This window comes from Takifugu flavidus, chromosome 10 (assembly GCF_003711565.1).
Source record: "Takifugu flavidus isolate HTHZ2018 chromosome 10, ASM371156v2, whole genome shotgun sequence".
Taxonomy (NCBI): Eukaryota; Metazoa; Chordata; class Actinopteri; order Tetraodontiformes; family Tetraodontidae; genus Takifugu; species Takifugu flavidus.
This window is the reverse complement of record NC_079529.1, coordinates 1,177,763-1,201,708: the sequence shown is the minus strand read 5'-3', so window position 1 is coordinate 1,201,708 and position 23,946 is coordinate 1,177,763. Positions and strand designations below refer to the sequence as shown.

Genomic DNA, 23,946 nt, shown 5'->3' with positions numbered 1-23,946 from the left:
ACTTCTGCTATAGTAAGACTGAGCTCTGAGCATAGAGGAATCCTTAATCATAAAGTGATCAAAGAATGGTCTGACAGGAGGGGGTTCTGAGGGAACACTGACACATGTTCTACCTCAACACCATCAGTCAGAACTAGATCTAGGGTGTGGTTGAAGCTATGAGTTGGTTGGTTTATCTGCTGGAGGAAACCAACTGACTTAAGTAATGAAATGAAGCCATTTCTAAAGCTGCCATTGACAACAGCTACAATCTGGTGGTTTCCTTTGAGTTTTATTGTTTTCTACATCATAGATCCAAATATAGAATATAAACAATGATTATGCTGTAAAATAAAACTGATGAAGACAGGATGTGATGCTGTGGAGGTCAGGATGTAGAGGAGGAGGAGGAGGAGGAGGAGGAGGAGGAGGAGGGCTTTGGGAGCTCTGGAATTGTTTACTTCATCTTTTTCCAGAACTTCCATCTCCAGAAGCATTTCTTCTCCTTCTTCTTTGATACTTGAAGCTGCAGAAAAGAGAGATTGTGTTTTAGATTTCACTGAACATCATCTGAGATCTTCTGGAAGAGGAACAAAGGCGAAAGCATCTCACCTCAAGTTGGAGGATTGCTTCAGAGAGCCTCTGGAGCTCCTCTTTGTTCTTCTCCTCCTCGTGCTGCCTCAAACGTTGGCTCTCCAGGAACTTGTGCTCCAGCTCTTCGTTCATCTGTGCCCATTTCTGAGCTGTGCTGTCCCACCGCTGACAAACATCAGCCAGCATCTTGTTAAAGGTCTCCTCTTTAATCAACAGCTGCTGCTTCGTTGACTCTTCTAGTTCCATGACCTTCTCAGCATATTTGAGTTGCTCTTCATCAAGTAGCTTCTTAAACTTTTCTTCTTGTAAAAAGAGCTGCTGCCTCAAGGCCTCTTTCTCTTCATATGATCTTTGCCTTTCTTCCTCCAGCTTCCCCTTAAATTCCTCCTCGATCCCAAGGAGCTTGTGCCTCAGACCTTCCTCCTGCTCCGTCAGCTCTCTGCTGCATCTCTCCTCTATCTCCTGCTGCTGAGTCTGGAGGGTTTCCTCCAGGGAAGCACATTTGAGGTTGCTCTCCTTCAGAGCAGCTTGTGTGGTGTTCAGCTGGGTCAGGGTCTCTACATGGGCCACAGTCCTCATCCTTCGCCTCTTCACTGCCCTGCTGAGCTGCTCCTCCTTCTCTGCCAGGGCTTCTTTGAGCTGCTGGACCTCTTCCCTCCAAGTTTCCATTGATGATTCCAGTTGTTCTTGCTCTGCCTTCAGCTGCTGGGTTCCTCTCTGTGCCATCGATGCGTCTGCTGGTCACCAGTGTGCTACAAGAGTGTTGAGCTCCTCAGGCTGTGCTGAAAGAGATAGAGCTGATGTGTTTGATACAAAGGACATCAAAGACTAAAAGGCCAACTTAAGATCAAACACAGCAATGACAACTTAAGATCAAAGAAAAAAATGCCAACTTAATATAAAGTTGGCATTAAGTTGGAGGTTTCTGTCCCTTAGCTGAAGGTTCAATCAATCAATTAATCAATCAATTAATCTTTATTTATATAGCATCTGTTACAGTCAAAATTGTTTCTAGGCGCTTCCAGAATCCCAGGGCCTGACCCACAACAAGCAACAGTGGCTGGAAAACTCCCCTTCAACAAGCCTGACTGAAACACCTCAAACAGGCTGTTTCTCTGCAGGTGCTCCAGTAACTGAGTCACCACAACCTTCTCAAGAACTGTAGAGATCAAACAAATGTTGGATATCGGCCTATAGTTTTAACACATCAGGATCCAGTGATGGTTTTTTAACGGCTTGATCACTGCCACCTTGTAGGACCGGGGTACATAACCTGTCGCTAAAGAACCATTGATCTGGTCCAGGATAGAGCTGCCTATCAATGGTAAAACATCCTTCAACAGGTGTTTGGGATGGGATCTAAAAGACACGTGGTGGTCTTGGATTTCTGAATTAGCGATGACGCCTCAGAAAATATACAGGGGTAAAGGAGTTTAAGGGCTCGTTGGAGACCCTGAATGTTCCCACAGTCAGCACATCTGGTGATGGTCCAGTTGTTGGGATGGCCTGGTTAGCTTTCTCTCTGATAGCTAGAACTTTATCAGTGACGAAGCTCATGAAGTCTTCACCACTAATGAAGCCATTTCTAAAGCTGTCATTTACAACATCTACAATCTGGTGGTTTACTTTGAGTTTTATTGTTTCTACATCATAGATCCAAACATAGAACATAAACAATGATGATACTGTAAAATAAAACTGATGAAGACAGGATGTGATGCTGTGGAGGTCAGGATGTAGAGGAGGAGGAGGAGGAGGAGGAGGGCTTTGGGAGCTCTGGAATTGTTTACTTCATCTTTTTCCAGAACTTCCATCTCCAGAAGCATTTCTTCTTCTTCTTCTTTGATAGTTGAAGCTGCAGAAAAGAGAGATTGTGTTTTAGATTTCACTGAACATCATCTGAGATCTTCTGGAAGAGGAACAAAGGCGAAAGCATCTCACCTCAAGTCGGAGGATTGCTTCAGAGAGCCTCTGGATCTCCTCTTTGTTCTTCTCCTCCTCGTGCTGCCTCAAACGTTGGCTCTCCAGGAACTTGTGCTGCAGCTCTTCGTTCATCTGTGCCCATTTCTGAGCTGTGCTGTCCCACCGCTGACAAACATCAGCCAGCATCTTGTTAAAGGTCTCTTCTTTAATCAACAGCTGCTGCTTCGTTGACTCTTCTAGTTCCATGACCTTCTCAGCATATTTGAGTTGCTCTTCATCAAGTAGCTTCTTAAACTTTTCTTCTTGTAAAAAGAGCTGCTGCCTCAAGGCCTCTTTCTTTTCATAAGATCTTTGCCTTTCTTTCTCCAGCTTCCCCTTAAATTCCTCCTCGATCCCAAGGAGCTTGTGCCTCAGACCTTCCTCCTGCTCCGTCAGCTCTCTGCTGCATCTCTCCTCTATCTCCTGCTGCTGGGTCTGGAGGGTTTCCTCCATGGAAGCACATTTGAGGTTGCTCTCCTTCAGAGCAGCTTGTGTGCTGTTCAGCTGGGTCAGGGCCTCTACATGGGCCACAGTCCTCATCCTTCGCCTCTTCACTGCCCTGCTGAGCTGCTCCTCCTTCTCTGCCAGGGCTTCTTTGAGCTGCTGGACCTCTTCCCTCCAAGTTTCCATTGATGATTCCAGTTGTTCCTGCTCTGCCTTCAGCTGCTGGGTTCCTGTCTGTGCCATCGATGCGTCTGCTGGTCACCAGTGTGCTACAAGAGTGTTGAGCTCCTCAGGCTGTGCTGAAAGAGATAGAGTTGATGTGTTTGATACAAAGGACATCAAAGACTAAAAGGCCAACTTAAGATCAAACACAGCAATGACAACTTAAGATCAAAGACAAAAATGACAACTTAATATAAAGTTGGCATTAAGTTGGAGGTTTCTGTCCCTTAGCTGAAGGTTCAATCAATCAATCAATCAATCAATCAATCAATCAATCAATCAATCAATCAATCAATCAATCAATCAATCAATCAATCAATCTTTATTTATATAACATCTGTTACAATCAAAATTGCTTCTAAGCGCTTTCCAGAATCCCAGGGCCTGACCCCCAACAAGCAACAGTGGCAGGAAAAACTCTCCTTTAACAGGAAGAAACCTTGAGCAGGACCAGGCTCATGTAGGGGGACCCTCCTGCTGATGGGGGGGGGGGGGGGGGGGGGAGAGGAGAGAGGAGAGGAGAGGAGAGGAGAGGAGAGGAGAGGAGAGGAGAGGAGAGGAGAGGAGAGGAGAGAGAGGAGAGGAGAGGAGAGGAGAGGAGAGGGAGAAGGAGAAGGAGAAGGAGGGGGGGAGGGCAGGTAGAAGAGAGAATAGGTAGAAAACATAGAAATACATTAATTATAATAAAGTGCCTGTAGAGGTGAGTGGGTCAGCAGGGTCGGAGGTCAGTAGGTCAGCATACAACTATGAAGGTGGTGATACCTGTAGATGAATACAGTAGGGAGGGGGCAGAAAAACTACAAAAGAAATAACATCACTAGTCTACTTGGTGAGGAGGAGAGGATAAATACGATCTAAACCAGTCTAGTGCTGTCCCTTTAATCCCAATCACATGTTCCAGTCTCTGTAACAGGATGCTGTGATCAACTGTATCAAAAGCAGCACTGAGGTCCAGCAGAACCAGCATAGAGACCAGTCCATGATCTGAAGCTATGAGAAGATCATTAGTAACTTTAATAAGTGCTGTTTCTGTGCTGTGGTGAGCTCTAAAGCCTGACGGAAACATCTCAAACAGGCTGTTCCTCTGCAGGTGCTCCAGTAACCGAGTCACCACCACCTTCTCAACATCCAGAATCTCCAGCAGAGCACTTGGTTAAATGGAGAATGCGGGCGAAACTTGATGAGTAACTGTAAAGACAAACAAAGGAGGAGGTGGAGGTGGTGGCGGGAGATCAATAACTCATCACAAGTTGTGAATCAGCGCGCCGCCATCGATCACGTGCGACACAGTGTCCGCCCATTTAATCAAGAGTGCGGACGGTCAACGGGAACGTGGAAGGCAATCTGTCAGTCTGCTCAGAAATGTCCGAGCTAATTAACGAAATGACTGGAGAGAAGAAGGGCAGCCAGGGGAAGGTTAGGGAGCTGTTAGCGGCGTTTGTGGAGGAGGTGGGTGGTCATGTGACTTGTTAACGCCCGAATCAAGGAAAAAAGACACCCCAGCATGTTACTTTGTGGTCACTTAAGGTGGATCTCTGAACATAAATACCTTAACAAAATAACTCATCGGCAGAATTTGCTAATTATTTGTTTTTCTAATGAATTTTTACTGGATTCTTTTAAGGAGACTGTTATGTACGTCATGAAATACTTCAGTTATTTGTGGTTGTATTTTGAATACGCTGGGCTGAGTTTCAGCCTGAGTGATTTGTTGAAGAGCAAAGATAAGAAAATCGAAATTAAGGCGGTCTGTCGGGCCTGAGCGCCTGGGTCGTTCTGCTTGTTCTTTTGTCCTTCCAATTTTCAAATTAAAAGACCGGAGCACATTAATTAGAGTGGAAAACACACACGCAGCAGGTCAAAGCACAGCGACCACATCTATAGCTCATATTAATGTAATTACAGTTTATATAATGAGATTGATGTGTTCCAAAGAATTGCCTGGAAAAGTCGGGTAAACTCTTATGTGTTTTACATTCAGAGACGGTTCTGACATCATAATGAGCTCCGCCTTCTGTCACCTACCTGAAAACTTTGCCTGCATTCACGTTGATCTGTTACCTGTTCCTGTCCTCCCAAGAGGGCGCGCGGGCTTCCCATGCCTCCCCCCACCCCCACCTTCACCCGCCCCCCCCTCCCGTCCCTATTTTGGCATGCCCGTGCCAGGTATTTGTTCAAATTCCTCACTCCCCGTGGGGATAGGTATGTACCCCCTTCCACCCCTCTCTCATCTTCACAGCCTGTCTCTGTCTATCTCATGTATGTCAGCACATGTATGAACCCCCCCCCCCACACACACACATACACACACACACACCACGGCCAGTGTGAGACGTGCGCATTTTGCTGCCGAGTCATAACTAAATCACCTTCTTCAAGCTGGCAAACCGCAGCTGTGGGTTGTACGACGGCGCGGCCAAAAACAACTCCTGTGACTGGGAGATGCTTTAGATTTCTGCTGGAAAGGTCTGTTTATTCTGCACGAGGGCTTCAGGTCTGACCACTTCTCTGACATGATCGAGTGTTGATACAGGCCAGGGCACTGGAAAATTAATTTCCTCCGTCGTTCCAACACCAAATCAGCACATAAATCCCTTCTGAGGGGTGCGGGAGGCCTGCGTGTGACCACGAGCGTATGTGGTGTTGCTGTTGGGTCGAGGTTTGGACACCCTGCCACGTAATTGCACCGTGTCATAAAATCATGCACGCCGTGTCGGAACCATTCCACGAGGAAGAATAACTCAAAATCAAGTTTATATGATGTTTTTGAAGTCTAATTTAAACACATGACGTTCGTGCAACAACAGCCCCGCGTTTAGCGCAGCCACGTACGGAGGCTCCTGGTTCAGCATCTGCTGTCCAGGCCTGTCTGGGTTCCTCCCACAGTCCAAATACTACACATTAGGCTGATTAGAAACTACTGTGGGCGTCCCTGTATGTGTGTGTGTGTGTGTGTGTGTGTGTGTGTGTGTGTGTGTGTGTGTGTTCAGTACCTCCAGTTCCTGAAGAATGGAAGGTTCCTGTGATCTTGTAGCGTAAAAGTTTATCTTTTTCTTTTTTTCAAAGCACTAAAAGTCATGAAGCTCGAGGAAATCTTTATATTGTTTATATAAGTGCTTTAATAATTCATAGTCTTCTCTACAATTCATTTTTATTTGCAAACTCTACACCAAAGGGCCCAAATCATGACTGAATAAACAGGAGGTTTACGGCTCTATTAAACTGGTAGCTTTATAGCCTGATCGAGGGGCCATAGCTGCCACTCCGACAGCACTTCAGTATCAGCCAAAATATGACGCTATGAAGCCATTTATGGTCAGGCTCTTGACTTTTATGTAAAGTCTTTTCACTGACTAATCCATGTGATTTATGCCCGACTCAAACGCGCCCAGGCCACCGCGGCATAGTCAAATTTCGCATTAATAAAATGACTATAAACCACAAATATCTTCTCTCTGAACTCTCTGTAATTTAAAGCCTCTAAAGTCTAATTATCATGGAGACAAATGCTGCGAAGTGAGACTTGTTGCTAATGTGATGATGAACTACGGCCCCTGGGACACCAGACATCCTTCGACTTTAACAGTGAGGCTCTCTAATGTTTCAGTTTTTATGAAATGAAAAAAGGGGGACTCCCCGCGCCCTGTTTTTCAGGCCAATTGCAACCCGGTATGCAGGATAAGCCCCCTCCTCACCCAGCAGCATCCTTTCCCTCCCACTTTTACGCTCACACACTCCCACTCACACACACCCTGAGCCGGCCGAGGCCAGAGCCCAACAGCGGACCGTCGGACTTGCGGCGTGCACGTTGCTGTCGCCACGTACGTTTCTAAAATTTGTGCCTCCCGAACAATATAATTTACCACCCCCCCCCAAAAAAATCTGAGGATATTTTCAAAATGGGAACAAATTTTTGGAAAAGCGTTTTTACCACATTGGGGAAAAACATATTTTAAGGTAAGGAGCCTTTTTTTTGTTGTTAAACTATATCAATATTAATAAACCACCATATACTCACTTATAGTCTCAACAAGCCCCTCAAAAAGTAGTTTTAACTTTGATCATATAACCTCAACTGTTGTCTTTTACTGTAAGAATGGGACTCTTCAAGATTTAAATGATCTAAAATTCCCTAAATCTGCTCGGCCTTTTAGGTCAGTCTTCTAAACCCTTAGAATTAAATACAGATAATTCCAAAAAACTGGAATCATTTGTGTGCTATAGCGGGTGTAAAGGGAACTGGTCCTACTCTATGGACTATATGGACATGGACTATATGGACACACAGATTTCCTGTAAGAAAGCATCTGTCAGGAATATAAGACAGCTGTTATAAAGGAACCCACCAGGCACAGCGGGGGCCCGACTTCTCCTCCACAGTTTGACGGGTAGCTCTTAACCCCGGTGGGTCACCATGTGTCGCGCAGGCCTTTTCTGTCGGGCCCCCTGCGTCCGCTTTCATGTCCCCCCCGGATTACATTTCCCCGGAAAAAAAATCACCCGTCATTGAAGAAATGGATCATTTTAAATGACTCAAGGCGACGTGTTGTCAGAGTCTCTTCAGACCTTTTTATGTGTGTATATATATATATACTGTATATATATATATACTCCTGTCATGTTACACTACTAGTGAGCGAAAATACCAAGATGCCAGAAATACAACGACAACAGCATAAAAGCTGCAAACCCCTTTTACACCTTTAGCTTAACACTCAACCTAATTATTGTCTCCCACCGCTGACCTTAGTGGACACATTTCAATTTTGCCCCAAAATATGTTTGAGTCTGGTTTGTCTGTACAGGGATTGAACGTATTTGCAGATTTAGTTAGTTTTATTTTGGTTTGTTATCTTTTACATGAGTAAAAGCAGTGATGATGATAATTGTTTTTTTGATCTCTTCCCTTCCTCTCTATCCCCCCCCCCCCCCCCCCCCCCCCCCGCTGCTCTCACTCAATGCTGCATCTTAAAGTCTCTTAATGTTCACTGGCTGCTCTCCTTTGACTAAAAACGTTACGTTTTCACATCATGAATACCTCAGGCTCCACACCTTCCCCGTTCCCCAATTTCTCAGTGCCCCCGTCCCCCCCGTCAGTCTCTCCATCCCCCAGCCTGGCCTCCACCGCTCTCTTCTGCTCCTTCTTGTCCCTGCTCTCCCTGCTGGGGATCGCAGGGAACCTGTACACGATCGGCCTGCTGCTGAGGCGCAGACGGGGCCGCAGGAGGCGAGGGCCGGGCCCCAGCTGCTGCCTGACGCGGATGCCGTTCTGCCCCTCCAGCTCCACCTCTCCGTCCTCTTCTCCCGTGTCCTCTCTGTCCTCCTCGTCCTCTCTGCACCTCCAGGTGCTGAGCCTGGCCCTCGCTGACCTGCTCTACCTGTTCACCGCCCCCTTCATCGTGTACGACAGTCTGGCCTCGGGATGGGCCTTCGGGGAGCTGGGCTGCCGCCTCCTCCTGAGCCTGGACCTCCTCACCATGCACGCCTCCATCTTCACTCTAACTGCCATGAGTCTGGACCGTTACCGGGCCGTAGCTCATCCTCTGCACACGTCGTCCTCCACCTCCTCCAGCCTGTTACGAGTCGGACTGGCCTGGGGGCTGGCCGTGGCTCTCAGCTTGCCCATGATGATCACCCTCCACTTGGAGGACGGGGAGAACCGGGAGGGACAGTTATGCGTGCCGGCCTGGGACGAGCAGAGCTCCAAGGCCTATCTGAGCGTGCTCTTCTGCACCAGCATTCTCGGTCCCGGGCTGGCCATCGGAGCGCTGTACGCCACCCTTGGCCGACTGTACTGGGTGTCTCAGACCAAGCCAGTCTGGGCCAGCGGGAGCAGCACCGCCGGGCCTCCCCGGGCTCCCAAACCCAAAGTCCTGCTCCTCATCCTCGGCATTGTTCTGACCTTCTGGGCCTGCTTCCTCCCTTTCTGGATCTGGCAGCTGCTGCCTCTGTACCAACCCGACATGCTGCGGACGGTCCCCGTGGGGACGCAGGTGACGGTGAATCGGATCCTGACGGGGCTGACCTACGGGAACTCCTGCGTGAACCCTTTCTTCTACACTTTATTGACTGGAAAACGAAGACGCAACAGGCAGACGCTGAAGTCGGCCGAGCAGCTCTGCCGCAAGAGCAGCCCACCGCAGTAGAGGAGGCGGCGCCAGGACTGCGCGTGCTGTCTGCCAGCAACGTAGAAGCACTTCCATTTATCCTGCAGCCTGAGGATAACGACGTATGCTAAGCTAGGATAGCACTAGTAATGGCTCATGACAAGAGAAGACAACCAACAAGTCTTTTGACAGTGAACTTTTCCCAGACCCTGCTGGTCGTATCAGATAATGTGTGTTTATTTGTTGCAGTAAACAGAGGAGTTGCGCTCTGTGTCGCACCCCCCCGCGCTTCCAATGAGCCCTTTCTCTCATAGGAAAGGTTTGTTTTTGAACAGACCAGCTGTTACTGGTCGGGACCTCACTGGGACATTTCTCTAAAACAATTTCAGTGAAATACTGATTTATAATTTCGCGGGACAATGGCCTTTTATCGTTTCCTCTCTAAAAACAACTGTTTTTATTTTGTATAATCAGGAGTTGCATGTTGAGTTAGAAAATGTCCTTGTTTTATAGCGCGCTGTGCTTTGCATGGCCTCGACTTGTGTGGGTGCAATCGACGATTATAATGATGTGCAATAATAAATATGTGAATAAAAAATATGCTTTCTTTAACTCAGCCTGTCATTGGATGTTTAAGCAACAGACACAAACACCCCTGAGGAATTGAAGTTTTACATTTTGCACGTGTGTGCGCGTGTGTGCGCGTGTGCGCCTGTGTCGCTGCGTGCATTCGCTGGCTGGTGTTCCTGGCTCCCCCGCAGCAGCGACCTGCGACTGGCTACGCCACTCAAAGGCTGCTCTGTCCTCGCTACCCTGCTGCTCTTTGACACAGAATAGCAAATATTGGCCATTGACAGAAGGGAGGAGACGTTGGCTGCACGGCCCTCTCATCATATATTTATTAGTTAACGTCATGTTTTATTTTATTAACACTTCTTCATTGCCCTCATTTAGTGTTATTAATCAGTGAGTTTTATGTCTTTATTGGCAATTTGAGACACTGGTGGTCCAGGTCGTCTGTGTTAAAGTGAAGACCTAAAGAGTGATGCGGCACAAAGATGAAACCCTGAAGAAACAAAGCTAAAGTCTGCCCTCATTAGACAGAAGCTAACGCTAACGTTACACACAGCTCATCCTCAGGACACATAAGCATCAGGCCCCAGCAAACCCGCCTGTTTTGACGCTGACATCTTTGAAACTAACTTGTTTTCCTGTGCGATTTCACGCTGAATGCGAAGCAAACGCAGCGCCGCGCGAGGGCCACGCGTTTATTTGAACATATATCTACCGACAACCACGTGGAACACGAACCCCTCCTGCCGAACTCCTGAACCACCGCGGGGTTTATTTCTTTTTGCTGCACGAGCTATCGAAACACACACTAAACACATTTGTCGGGCGTGCGTGTGTGAATGTTTCGGCGGAGGCATGGCGTTATTTCAGCGGCCCTTTGTAGTGGACGCCGCCTGCCATGTGTTTCCATTTACCTGGCCTGGAGGACTCAGAGCGGAACGTTCCCACTGCTGTTATTACCAGAGCCCTGTGCGGTCACACCGCAGGAGGCGCATCTGCTGCGAAGTTAATGCAATATCCATCCACCTCTTCACACACAACTGGGACCTTCGCAGAACATTTCAGGGAAACTTCATGCAGACAACCCCCCCCCCTCCCCAGACACCACCTCCACGTGTCTTCAAAATCAGGACAGCCGCAGGTAAAGCCGTTCTTCAGTCAAAGCGCAGAGAGCCCGTTAAGCTTTCTCAGTCTGGTGGGGGCACATGCGATGATGAAGGCACCCTGGGGTCTGCAGGGATGACTGGCTGTTTGATAAACTTCAAATACATCATGTTTGCTCAGCCCAACAGCTGGATGGAAAATAGTGTCTCAGCTGGCAACGTGGCTGATCAGCCCGCCGCTCCAATCATAACTTCTGTTCTCCTGCGCGAGCTTTCGTTAGTCACAAGACGGTTGCCAGCGTCCCCCCCCCCCCCCCTCCTCCTCCTCCTCCGCCGTCCTCCATGCGGAAAACACAAGGGCAAATATTTTCTTTTGGGGTCGTCACTCTGTCCCACCTTCATAGATCCAGCATGTGTCCATTTCCTGGAACCACCAAGCATCTTTTCCATCCCACCATCCCCTCGGCCAGTGAGGCTGCCGCAGGTGCCCCTCCCCTGGGCAGCCCGCTCAGGAAAGCACCCCGCTGGGCAGACGAGACGAGGCCACGGCCCACGCCAAATTCCCGCTGTGAGCTGCATAAGAGGCTCCCGCTCTCTCCAGACATACACAAAAAAGATTCCTTTCGCTCTCCTCCTGCTCTGAAATTCAATTTTTCCATCTGTTTCTCCTCCTGTGAATCGCTTCTTGTCCCCCTTTTTTTTTCTATGGTGCCTGTTTCACTTCAGCTTTTGCGCGATAGACAGATAAAAAAAAAAAGAAACGGCACAATAACAAACTTGAGATGAGATTTACTTAACAAACCACTGTGACGTGACACCCTAGCGAACAAAGTAATTTATGCCCAAGCTTAGAGCAAAGACAGATTCCAACAAAACCAAGAAAACCTTGTGATTTCTGGTTTCGCAGCAAACTCCGAAACCCAGCGCTGACAGTGTTTCTTTGTTCAGTCCTTGGTAACCTCACCATAACGCGCCCCCCTCCCCATCACAGCCCCTGACCTCACGTCTCGGTGTTAGCCACCAGGATCAGGCAAAAACCAGGCTCGCATGCCTCAAAGGCCGGAGGTTATATCAACCGACATCGATATTAGGGTTCGCACATGGGCTCTTACCAGAGAGGACAGTAAACATGGCGCGACGGCCCCTCCCTTCTCTCAGCTCCTGCCTGTAAAGTCGGCCGTCGGCGTCAAAGCTGCGCTGACCTCTGACCCCCTGACACGTTGCTGGCGTGGAATCTAGAGTTGGTTCATGCTTGCAGATAAAATGTGGGGAGATAATCGATTTAGGCGGCACTGGGGCTCATTTCTGAGTCAGGAGGTGTGGGTTAAAAAACAGTGTTAAAGCTTGGAAAACTTCACAATCAGAGAAGAATCTTTTGGAATGTTTTGAATTTTTGGTGAAAGGAAGATGTTTGGCATTTGTGATCAGAGATCACGACATATTTTAAAGTTGTGGAGGTTAATTGAAAACTCATCATCTACACTTGTCAAAATGCTGAGACGCCTGTTGGTGCATGAACAGAACTCTAACCTTAACCCTGAACCCTGAACCCTAACCTGAACCTAACCTGAACCCTGAACCCTAACCTGAACCCTGAACCCTGAACCCTGAACCCTAACCCTGAACCCTAACCTGAACCCTGAACCCTAACCCTTAACCCTAACCTTAACCCTGAACCCTGAACCCTAACCCTAACCTGAACCCTGAACCCTGAACCCTGAACCCTAACCCTGAACCCTAACCTTAACCCTGAACCCTGAACCCTAACCCTAACCTTAACCTGAACCCTAACCCTAACCCTAACCTGAACCCTAACCCTGAACCCTGAACCCTAACCTAACCTTAACCCTGAACCCTAACCCTAACCCTAACCCTGAACCCTGAACCTAACCCGGAACCCTAACCCGGAACCCTAACCTGAACCCTGAACCCTTACCTTAACCCTGAACCCTGAACCCTAACCCTGACCCTAACCCTAACCTTAACCCTGAACCCTGAACCCCAACCTTAACTCCAACCCCAAGACTGACTTAAAACTTGAACACCGTGAAACGAAGAACAAAGACGTTCTCCCAGGGCTTCTACTTGTTCAGGCCGGAGCTTCCCGTTGGCCTCATGCAGAGTTCTCACCTTCCACGGTAACCTGCACCCTGCGCCACGTCTCTGATCTCCTGGGTGGTCAGTAACAGAACACCTGTGGAGCCAGATTAACCCAGCACATCAGAACAGCCTGGACCAGCAACAAAGCCTTGATCTCTAACCTTAATCTGCCTGTAGTGGACATCATCATCATCATCATCATCATCATCATCATCATCATCATCATCTTTAACACTGGCATCCTTCAAACGAAGAGATTTTTACTCATGTACTCCACTTGCTTGATAAATAATGTGTTTGCCATTAAGAGCAGACAATTTTATGTGATATGATAACGCAAGGTTTTATTTTTGCTGTCTAATATTGTATTTTTTTTCATGTGTCACAATGAAAGTGTATGCTGGTAAAGCACGTTGAAATTCCTGTTTGTTTTTTAATCGTTTTATGTTTGTGATTATTCTAGAACTTAATATTAAAAAAGTACCGTGATGCAGTCTATTCTGCACAAAATAAGCACTTTCAAACCGCCCAAATAAATCCTCTAAAATTATGGTGCTTTTTTTTTTTGCTTAGGTAGAAAATAACCGATTTGCCTCGCTGTATTGGCGCTCCGAATTACGCCGCTATCTGGCGCCACTTTGTGGTGTGAGCGAGAACTACATTATGGTGGGTGGAAAGTCTTGGTAAGCATGGTAGGCAGCAAACGGTAGTGTGCTTACAACTATTACTATAAATATAACTATAACTAGTTTTGCTATCAATGACGTCCATGTTATCTTATCTAAAAATGTTCTCAGAGGGGGGCTATATATACGAAATGTGTAATACCCAGACTGACCAGTAGGGGCACCATCGGACATGAGATCGGTAGATTGACGTGAATTTGGTAGTCGAAGCAGAAAGACCAGCTGCAGTCCGTCTGTAAACCTGTTCTGATCAGAACCACAGAGGATATTGCCTTTTTTGTTTTACATTAAGATTATTTGCTCCTTACAAGACATTTATGTCATTTTGTGGAACCAATAACAGCGGGTAGGTTTTCAAAGCAGCTCTTTATAGACGATGCTATGTATTTTCTGAGCTGATTTATGATCTTTTTGATAGCCGACTAGCTAGCTGACGTTAGCGGGTTTATGTAACGATGGCGGATTGTTGTCGTTTATTGCGTCTTGCTGGCTACCTTTTAGTTACACCTTCTATTTAAAGAATCTGTGTATTCAAGATCCACGTGTACATTTTACTGTTTGAAATTGTAAGCTTGAAAGCAGTCCACAAATTAGCATTCGTTGTAGCGGTTCAGTTCAGTTACTGGGCTTGCTCTCTTTACCTACAGCATTTATTCCAGTATTGACAAACATTAGTTTGAATTCTCTTTGGCGTTCCCCCAGCCGCCGCAGCAAATGGGACCAGCCGGGCCCGGGTTCTGGTGGGACGGGGGAGGCTGAAGCTGCCCCCACCGGTGCCCTGGATGCTGCAGCTGCAGTGGCTGCCAAGATAAATGCCATGTTGGTGGCCAAAGGCAAGCTGAAACCCTCGCAGATAGGCACACCGGGACTTCCAGAAAGGGTAAAGTGTGGAAAGAAATCCCAATTATGCTTTTAAAGCACTTCATTATCCTAATAAACTGACAGGCGGTCTGGAAACTGCACAGAAGACGCAAAGCAAATATTTGTTTTTTGGTGTCTGGCATTTTTATCACTCATCAATATTTCTTTTTTTGATTGATTGAATTTGAATTTATTCTGATGTGTACAACCTTATGGCTGTGTTTAAGTACTTTTAAGCTGTTTTTTTTCTGTCGTTTTTCCTAAATGTCTAACAAATTGGTCAATCTGAATTGACCTTTTGTTTTGAAACGTTTACTTATCAGTAAAAAACAGCTCCTTTCGCTCTTTCGTTGTACAGATATCGCTGTTTAGGCATTTTATTCCTCTCATTTCTTGTTCAGGTTATCAGCGTGGGGAAGCCTCCAGTGGCACCAAAAGCAAAGGATGATCTTGTTGTAGCTGAAGTTGAGATCAACGACGTTCCCATCACCTGTCGGAATCTCCTGACACGCGGGCAAACGCAGGACGAGGTCGGTTTAAGCACAGACAGTGTTTGTTCAGTCTCGGTTGATGTGTCGTCTAAATGTTTTCTTTTCAGATTAGTAAAGTGAGCGGCGCCGCTGTGTCAACCAGAGGCCGTTACATGGCGGCAGAAGAGAAGACGAAAGCTCTCCCAGGGTGAATTTCCTCTCCTTTCCAGGAACTCAAGCGGTTAAATAGGTAACAAACTATGAATGCTTGAACGTCCTGTTGTTTTTTCCTTTCAGAGACAGACCTCTGTATCTGCATGTCCAAGGACAGACTCGACAGCTTGTTGACAGTACAGTGGAATTTCCTTCACTCAGTCTTGATTTGCTGCCCTTTTGTCTTTATTCCAAACGCGCTAAGATCCGTCTTTTTTTAGGGGCGGTTAATAGAATCAAGGAGATCATCACCAACGGTGTGGTGAAGGCTGCCACCGCCTCATCCTCCGCTTCCTCCTTTTCCCCCGGTGCAGCTTCAGTCACAGTGTACCAGCAGCACAGCCCGGGCCCCCCCACACTGCCCCCCATGTCCCAACACAAATCACACTTTCAGTCTGGGGTAAGGTGTTGCTTTTACCTTTTTATTTATTTTACCTTTTTATTATGTGTGTTTTAGATAACTGGTTTACTTACTGTATAAACTTGTTGTTTACTCATCATCTAAAAAAACTACTTTGCCCTTTTTGCCAATGTTTGACACTTTTTACCCCAAACTGCCCGAGATGAAACCATTTAAGAACAATGGCCGCTAGGGGGCGTCCGAGGCTGGCCATAAATGAGTTCAACGTTCAATCAGGACAAACCAACACAAGTTGAGACAGAGATAAAGGCTGCAACAACTGAACATGTTGTCATTTATTTACTTTCTCTGTAACACGTTTACTGCACATTTCACATCCCCCCACTGTTGACATGTTTGTGTGTCCATGTTCAAGATTCCAAAAACTTTATTGTCCATCACATAATGACAGAGCTCAAAACATAAATGCTACAAAGAGATAAAAAAAACACACTTAAACTAATGAGACATGTCTGGTTTGTTTTGCTTTGTTTAAAATGAAACCAATCACGTGTTATTGGTTAAAATGTGTGTCTTACGTCTTTGTCGTGCTTGTTTTCAGCCAGTCTCTATGTGACGAATAATAAAGGTGTTTCCTGAATCCTGAATCTTTAGCTGGTAACACCACCAGCAAACAAACGTGTGAGGCAGATAAAACGCAAACCAGCTGCCATCTTTGCAATGGCAGCTTCTCAAATGACACTTTTATCGTCACCGATCAAATTAGTGAATTAAGATCATACAGATTGCATGAAATGCAACATATTGGCCGAGGCGTTTGTCAGAAAATCTGTTATTATATTGTTATTGTTGTTTTAATGGCAAACATTGTCTGTGAAAATGTGATTACGGTAGTAATGACCAGCGTAAGAGATTAACGGCATTAACTGAAGCACAATCACTTTTTACTTCCTGTGTGAATTGTGTGCACGAAACGTGTCACATATTTCGCAAGTTACGGCGAAGATTTTGTTAGTCTTGACGCTGCAAAAATAAGAACAAAGCAAGCTCTGGCCAGTACGTTTCACACTTGCAAGAATCTCACGAGTTCAGCAGAAATGCTTATGCGCGACATCCGGGTGACCTGTTTTCCATCATTTGTTAGCATTTGCATGTTTTATACGCCTTAGATCAGGGGCGCCAGGGTCCAGTCTTAGAGGGATTTATGCCATATCAGTCAGGAAAGCAAGGAAAGTCTACCTGGTAGGGGAGGAAACTCATCTGGATGGGTCCCTCCAGGACTGGGTTTGGACAGAACCGCCTTAGAGAACGTGCTAAACAGATTCCTGTAACTCCCCCAGCGTCGACCAGCAGAAAATCTATCGCTCTTCAGGCTTCACACCAGCAGAAAAGATGAGCCGTGCACACTATTTAGTGCACTCGAGGATTTAGTGCATTAAGTAGCAGTGCTTTAAATACATACTTATTACATTTAAATACATACATACAGGTTTATATATTATTAAAGGCGACACCACTGTATCAGCGCTTTATATATTTGTGTATCCAGATTCCCCCTCCCACCCTGTAGGTGTCAGTTTCCAAACATAATTCAGTGTTCATCATGTGTCTGAGCGCGTTGTTTGAATTTCCAGAGGTGCTTGAACAAGCCCATCCTTGCGCTGGCCTCTCCTCCCAGCTCTCCGCGCAAAGTTCCGCCATTTTCCCGTTCTCGCTTCGTCCTCGTGTACGACCCGAGAGCAGAGCGCCGCTGCTCTGTTGCTGGATGCTCAGAGCCTCGTGTTACGCCGCCCTATCAGGGAGGACATCAGAACAAAGTGGTTACTTTAGGAAATCTTCCTCCTAAAGCGTCTCTGTCGTCGTCAAGGCAACGACTGTGGGAACTAGTGTTTACAGAAACTAGCTGCCTTCTGCCGTGATGGCAAACAAAGTCAAGTAATGTCAAAAACAAACCTAACTAACGACCTTTTTATGTGTTTTCCAGATGCATTACGTCCAAGATAAGATCTTCGTTGGCCTTGAACACGCAGTCCCTGGTTTTGTGGTTAAAGAGCGCGTGGAGGGCCCGGGGTGTTCGTACCTGCAGCACATCCAGGCGGAGACAGGAGCCAAAGTCTTCCTCAGAGGGAAAGGGTCGGGCTGCCTGGAGCCGGCCTCGGGACGAGAGGCCTTTGAACCCATGTACATCTACATCAGGTGCCGCTGTTCAGAATGGTTCCTGCTTGCACGACTCAGCTCAGAAAAGCTAAACGGAGGTTTCTCTCTCCGCAGTCATCCTAAAGCTGAAGGGCTGGCAGCAGCAAAGACTCTGTGTGAGAATTTGCTTCAAACTGTGAGTTAATTCTTCACCTACAGCTGCAATAGATCTGTGAATCTCTTTATCTATAGACCTGATGTAGCGTTGTTCTTTATTTAAATGGGATGAGAATGAAAATGGGGCCTAATGTCTCTTGTTTGTTTGTTTGTTCACCAGCTGGTAGATAAGCTTACAGCTCACGCACCGTCACATTTTGTGTTTTCAGGTTCATGCAGAGTATTCTCGCTTCCTCAGTCAAATGAACACAATGATGCCTTCACAACAAGGTACAGTAGCTGTTTGTCCTGGTCTGTGCTGCAGCCTTGGTCACCGTTACCCCACGTTCACCTCTTCTAACCTGACGTTTAGGCTTCGCGCAGCCCCCAGCTGTGAACGGGATCTCTCCACAGCCTCCTTACTATCCCACCACTGGATACCAGTCAGGCTACCCTCTGCCTGTTCCACCTCCCCAGCCACAATCTGTCCCTCCACCTTACACTGTCCCAGCTCTTGTACCCCCCTCGGCGCCCCCCGGCGTGCCTCCTCAGTACCCCCTCCCCCCTACCCAGACCACCGCCCCCACGCCTGTCCCAGCTCCAGCTCCAGCTCTGGTCCCTGTGCCGCTGTTGCTGCAGGCCCGATGCCACAGGTAGGACCAGAATTCCAAATGTTGCTCAGCTAAAGCGGATTATTTCCAATCAGCTTTTTCTCTCCAGACTCTCCCTCCTGCATCTTTTCCCCCGACGAGCACAGTACCACCCAAAGCTCCCCCTCCCGCCAATCCTGCTAACCCACCGCAGAAGAGACGCTTCACGGAGGAGGTGCCAGACGAGAAGAACAGCAACCTGCTCGGATACCAGGTGTGTACACGAGTTAATTACTTAAATAGCTTCTTTAACCGAAACAAGTGAGTTAGCACCACTCGGCGTTTCCTTCTCGTTTCCTTTTCCTTTCCTTGTTAAAGAGGAGTGTCAGACACAACATTGTTGATACTGATCAGCTTTAAGCATCTTTCAAAGTGGCTGGGAAATGTGTCAGTATTGTCAGACTGGTGGTAAGCTCTTCGTGGTGGCCACGTTTGGAGCTTAAACTAATGCCGTAGTTTTCACTCATAAAGTTTCAGGGCAGGGTTTAGAGGAGGATGTCTGCTAATGGAGCCTGTGTTTTTCTGCTCATAGCATGGACCCATTCATATGACTAATTTAGGTGCAGGCTTCTCAGTGGACAGCTCGGAGAGCGCCGGACCCACACTCCCAAGTTCCTCTGGCCCTCTGAGCGAGAGGGACAAGTAAGTAGCATCGCGTTGCGGTTTTAATAGCTTAGGAACACATTTAAAGTGCCTCCTTCCCTCCTGCAGTAGGCAGCTAATGCCTCCGCCGTCGTTGCCTGTGAACGGAGCAAGACCCAGGATGGAAGAGAGAGGGACGGCGCAAGGCCCCGTCGGTAAGGGCCTTGTCCTGTGGATTGACAAAGTCTCTGCTCGGTCCACAGCTCATCACTGTAGACGTATCCCTCCATAAGCTCAGCCTGGATCGGCTCACAAGAAAAGCCTCCTAAACCAAACTGTAGCGCCTCTCCGCACCTCCAGAGTCCTCCCACCAAGGCTGGTGCAGCTCATCACCCGACTGACTTACACACAGACCAAAGACTCCGTGTTCTCCGTAGTTCTGGGCTCTTAAAGGGGCTCCGAGAGTAAAAACGAGCGCGCGCATACGTGCGCTCGTGTGCCGCTGTACGCGTGTGAGGAGGGACGATTCTTTCAGGATTCTGCTGCCGCGGCAACAAGCCTCCACTGTGATGGAGCTTTTGTGGATTGTTGGCGGGTGTTAGCGCAGCTGTCTGTTGGGGGAGTCCCCGCCGTGTTCTGGGGTGTCTGTGATGTCGCTTTCATCACTTCCTCACTAACGTCAATCTCTCCTCTTTGTGTTTTTGTGTTTTTCTCTCTCTCTTTTTTTTTTTCTCCCTCTCTTTCATGGTGCTCTGGGGCGATGCTGGATTCTGATTGGGGGGGCGTGACTCGTCCCATGATGCTGTCCTTCCTCTTGATTGGGCGCCCAAAACACTGTCGGTCCCGCCAACCTACGGCTGATTCCAAATGGCTGCCCCCCCCCCCCCCACCATATGTTTTTAATCTAATAACAACTCGTTTCTCCCAATTGTTTTGAAATGTTTAACGTGCACAAACTGCTGCTGCTGCTTGTATGTTTCTCTCTCTCTCCCCCCCCCCCCCCCCGCTTGCATTCCTGCTCTTTTAGAGCCCGCAGTAAAGAGACTGAAAACCGGATTGGTGGCGTACAGCGGCGACTCCTCAGATGAAGAGGAAGACCACTGCTCCTCCAAACCCTCAGGGCCAGGTAACCCTGGGGCCGCCCCCCTACCTCCATCCTCAGGCTGGATACAGGGCTACCGCTGCCCCCCTCCCCAGTCTTCTCGCTCTAAAACGCAGCCGCCGTCGCAGACTATCCCCTTTTGGATGGCGCCTTGAGATGGGACAGCTTCCCTCGGGACATCTGATGCTTTTCTGCCCCCCAGCTCTACCGGGGGGACTGGTCACAAGCCGATTCCTCCTTTATTTTAGGGGCTCCGGTTGAGGTTTGGGAACCCTGATGATGAACCCATGGAGTGGTGATGGTTCTGCTGATTCAAACCTGTGTAGTCAGATGCTCTGCTGCCCTGTTATTTTGAGAAACACCTCAGATGAGTGTGTGACTGTAGTGTTATTGTAAAATAAATCACAATGTGTTGGTGTAATACACAACGCCTTACCCCCCCCCATCAGTCATTTACACCATCTCTTTATTCTACTGGTTTTGTACAGATCATATTGGGAAATGTAGTAAACCTATTGAATTCATTTCATGCTTTTATGAAATAAACATAATTTATTTGCACTTGGAACTTGTAATTCCTAAATCTGTCCTGTTAATTGTACTCAGGAGCAGCTTCGGGGGACTCAGACCATTTCGATTGCTCGTTCCGTCACAGGATTTGTCGTCTTGTACTGAGCGATGCGGCTCTCCATGACTGGCCTGAAGTGTCGGATCAATCCCTACAAATGGAAAATGCAAAATGAGTTTTATTTTGGGGTATTTTTTGGTTTTCCACCGTCACCGGCCCGGACCTGCACGGGCCAGGCCGCCCCGTCTCCTAGAGCGCAGATGGTGTGGCCCTCGATCTGCTTGCTCAGCTCCCAGATCATGTCGATTTCCGACGCCACCGCGTCTCCTCGGACGAACCTCCACATCATTTTATCCATCCAGTCGACCCCTGAGCAACAGAAACACACCTTCCATTCCGAGAAAGACACAGAGCTCAAGGGGAAGATTGTCCGAGTCTCAGACGTTAAACTCTGACTCTAAACCCTTTTAGAAACAATCAGAATGTTGGATAAACCCGTCACTTCCTGCTTCCTCCCGAGTGCCTGAATATACAGTCTCCTTCCTTCCCTCTGCTTAAACTTCCGGTCTCTCCCATGTTGGAGCTGCTTCTTACCCTCTCTGCAGGGGGTGCACTGGCCACAGCTCTCGTGTTTGTAGAACCTGACCAAACGTGCGATGGCTTTGATCACGTCGGTCTGGGGAGGAGAGGACAACGTGTCTTCGCCGGTTGCCAATCAGAGCTTTGCATTTATCTGTGGATTTTATTTACCGATTTATCCATCACTATGACGGCGGCGGTTCCCAGTGCCGTCTGTGCACGCACCAGGTCGTCGAAATCCATCAGAACGTCGTCGCACACGTGCCGAGGGATGATGGGGGTGGAGGAGCCGCCCGGGATGACCCCTAAAAGGTTGTCCCACCCCCCTTTGACTCCGCCTGCACCAGTCAGAGGAGATCAGGGTTGAAGTCCTGTCCGCACGACCGCGACCACGGAGGTGGCGCGCAGACGCACCTGCATGTCTCTCTATCAGCTCCCTCAGAGGAACGGACATCTCCTCCTCCACCGTGCAGGGGAAATTGACGTGGCCGGAGATGTTGAAGAGTTTAGTCCCAGAGTTTCTCTCCCTGCCAAACCCTGAAAACCACACTCCGCCCCGGCGGCAGATTTCAGGCGCCACGGCAACCGTTTCCACGTTGGACACCGTGGTCGGGCATCCAAACACCCCTGATGCAGTAAGGGAGCAGCCAGGTTTTAAACTCGTACCTTAAATGGTGACGAGGATCCCGTGACGAGCCTGAACGGGCCGTCTCTACTCGCCTATGTCTGCAGGGAACGGCGGCTTGAGTCGGGGTTTCCCCTGTTTGCCTTCCAGCGACTCGATGAGCGCCGTCTCCTCCCCGCAGATGTAGGCGCCAGCTCCCCGCATCACAAACACGTCAAAATCGTAACCCGAGCCGCACGCGTCCTCGCCGATCAGTTGAGCTCGGTACGCTTCGTTGATGGCGACCTGTTTGAGAAGACCACCGTTACTTTGGAACGCACGTCTCTGGGTCGACCAACCAGACGTGTCCCTCCGTAAACCTGGACGTTTGAGGACTCGTTGTAAAACTCTCCTCTGATATAGATGTACGCAGCACGGGCGCCCATGGCTCTGCCCGCAATCAGGCAGCCTTCTATTAGCTTATGGGGATCGTGGCGCATTATCTCGCGGTCTTTACACGTCCCAGGTTCCCCCTCGTCAGCGTTGACCACCAGGTACTTGGGCCTTAACACAGTAAACATGAGGACGTGTACAACAAAGAGTGGATCAGCGATGGGTGGATTCTGACGGATCCGGTCTATATCGGGGCATTCTTACACTTTGTGATCTACCTGCCATCGTTGGGTTTGTTCATGAAGCTCCACTTCATTCCTGTGGGGAAGCCAGCGCCTCCTCTTCCTCGAAGTCCTGAGATTTTTACCTCATTTAGGATCCAGTCGGACCCCTTTAGAATGATCTCCTTCGTCTTGTACCAGTCTCCTCTTTTGAGTGCTCCTTTGAGTCTAGAAACAAGACAATAAATGCCTGTTTTCTCAGTGATTTTTCTGGAAAATGTCATATTCTGTACTTGTTTTACCTCCAGTCATGACGACCATATAAATTGGTAAATATCCGGTCCTGGTCACTCAGAGGGCCAAATTTGGTCTTTTTCTGCTTTACCTGACGTTGCGAAAGGATACAAGTGCAAGTGAGGAAATGTGAAATACATCAATAGCTTCCAATTCATCTGCTGAACATGTACACTGAATAAAATAGCCAAGAGATCAAAACTATTGAACAGCCAGGCTTCAAATTGCAACTGATTTAGTTTTAACACACACGAGTATTTTTGTACATAGAAGTAATTTTAACAAAGTAAAATCACCGACATTACATCCACAGAGCTGTTGGAACGTCACATGACGTGATTTTTTTGTTTTAATGATAGAAAATTAGATTATCTTTTTAATTCCATTCTTCTGAAAAAGTAGGCCTACCTGGGGCTGCGCTGCACTCCCGTAGGTGAGACGCGGAGTGATCTGACGCACCACAGCGCCGCGCAGCATCCGCGAAGAAAGCATCTTGCGCGAGGTCGCAAACAAAGGCCCCAAACTCACTTCAGTCCGTTTTAAACTCGGAATTTTCAATTCCTACTTTCAACTCCTCACGCAATCACATCGATTTCTGGTCGCACTTGCGTTAAAGTGCGTCTGCTGCTTCAGCTTAATTAAACTAAGAGGCTTACGATGGCGTCACTTCCGATTCCTAAGGTACAGGACAGGTATCGCGTGCACGAGAGCCAAATAAAGGCACCGATAGATGCTTTGAAGATTAAAACAAACGTTTGTGTTTATTGCTTGATCAACGGTTAGGTCGATTTTTGTAGTTTGATAAGATCATTACTTATTGAATTAAATGACATGAGCGTCAATAAGACGTTCTTGTATTTTAGGGTCAGTAAATGTCCACCAGGTGGCGCTCGTCGCCCTTCTGGTGCAGAACGACTGGCGTAGTTGGTGGTTTTGGTTTTTTCCAAATTCTCAAGTATTTCTCAGACCGCAAAACAACCCGGAAA

The 23,946-nt window shown here is 47.8% G+C and overlaps 3 protein-coding genes across 4 annotated transcripts; 2 read left to right on the top strand and 1 right to left on the bottom strand.

Moving 5' to 3' along the window:
- Positions 1 to 8,185: 8,185 nt before the first annotated feature.
- Positions 8,186 to 9,920, top strand: uts2r3 (urotensin-2 receptor 3). Its single transcript, XM_057046094.1, has one exon. The coding sequence runs from the start codon at positions 8,232 to 8,234 to the stop codon at positions 9,345 to 9,347; it is 1,116 nt and encodes a 371-aa protein (XP_056902074.1). The 5' UTR covers positions 8,186 to 8,231; the 3' UTR covers positions 9,348 to 9,920.
- Positions 9,921 to 13,971: 4,051 nt separating this feature from the next.
- Positions 13,972 to 20,869, top strand: LOC130532944 (KH homology domain-containing protein 4-like). Its single transcript, XM_057045960.1, is given in 15 exon segments — positions 13,972 to 14,116; positions 14,473 to 14,650; positions 15,033 to 15,161; positions 15,230 to 15,309; positions 15,399 to 15,451; positions 15,536 to 15,714; positions 17,660 to 17,871; positions 17,947 to 18,007; positions 18,198 to 18,258; positions 18,341 to 18,592; positions 18,595 to 18,620; positions 18,688 to 18,831; positions 19,150 to 19,259; positions 19,329 to 19,414; positions 20,227 to 20,869. Coding segments are annotated over 15 exon segments (1,830 nt in total). The 5' UTR covers positions 13,972 to 14,087; the 3' UTR covers positions 20,457 to 20,869.
- Positions 20,826 to 23,815, bottom strand: LOC130532970 (NADH dehydrogenase [ubiquinone] flavoprotein 1, mitochondrial-like). 2 transcript variants are annotated; one of them, XM_057046031.1, is made up of 10 exons: positions 23,369 to 23,815; positions 22,969 to 23,051; positions 22,724 to 22,894; positions 22,433 to 22,616; positions 22,169 to 22,358; positions 21,863 to 22,075; positions 21,620 to 21,786; positions 21,464 to 21,545; positions 21,093 to 21,238; positions 20,826 to 21,020 (listed from the first exon to the last, which is right to left on the bottom strand). In XM_057046031.1, the coding sequence occupies exons 1-10, from the start codon at positions 23,450 to 23,452 to the stop codon at positions 20,925 to 20,927; spliced, it is 1,416 nt and encodes a 471-aa protein (XP_056902011.1). In that variant the 5' UTR covers positions 23,453 to 23,815; the 3' UTR covers positions 20,826 to 20,924. The 2 variants fall into 2 exon arrangements, with proteins under 2 accessions (XP_056902011.1, XP_056902012.1); XM_057046032.1 differs by having other exon boundaries at positions 22,969 to 23,042.
- Between the last annotated feature and the right edge of the window lie 131 nt (positions 23,816 to 23,946).

Coding starts and splice junctions, on each gene's coding strand:
- uts2r3 (XM_057046094.1), top strand. CDS start 8,232: ATGAATACCTCAGGCTCCACACCTTCCCCGTTCCCCAATTTCTCAGTG.
- LOC130532970 (XM_057046031.1), bottom strand. CDS start 23,452: ATGCTTTCTTCGCGGATGCTGCGCGGCGCTGTGGTGCGTCAGATCACT. Junction 23,052..23,368: donor GGAGTGCAGCGCAGCCCCAG/GTAGGCCTACTT, acceptor TCGCAACGTCAG/GTAAAGCAGAAAAAGACCAA. Junction 21,021..21,092: donor GGGCGGCCTGGCCCGTGCAG/GTCCGGGCCGGT, acceptor TTCCATTTGTAG/GGATTGATCCGACACTTCAG.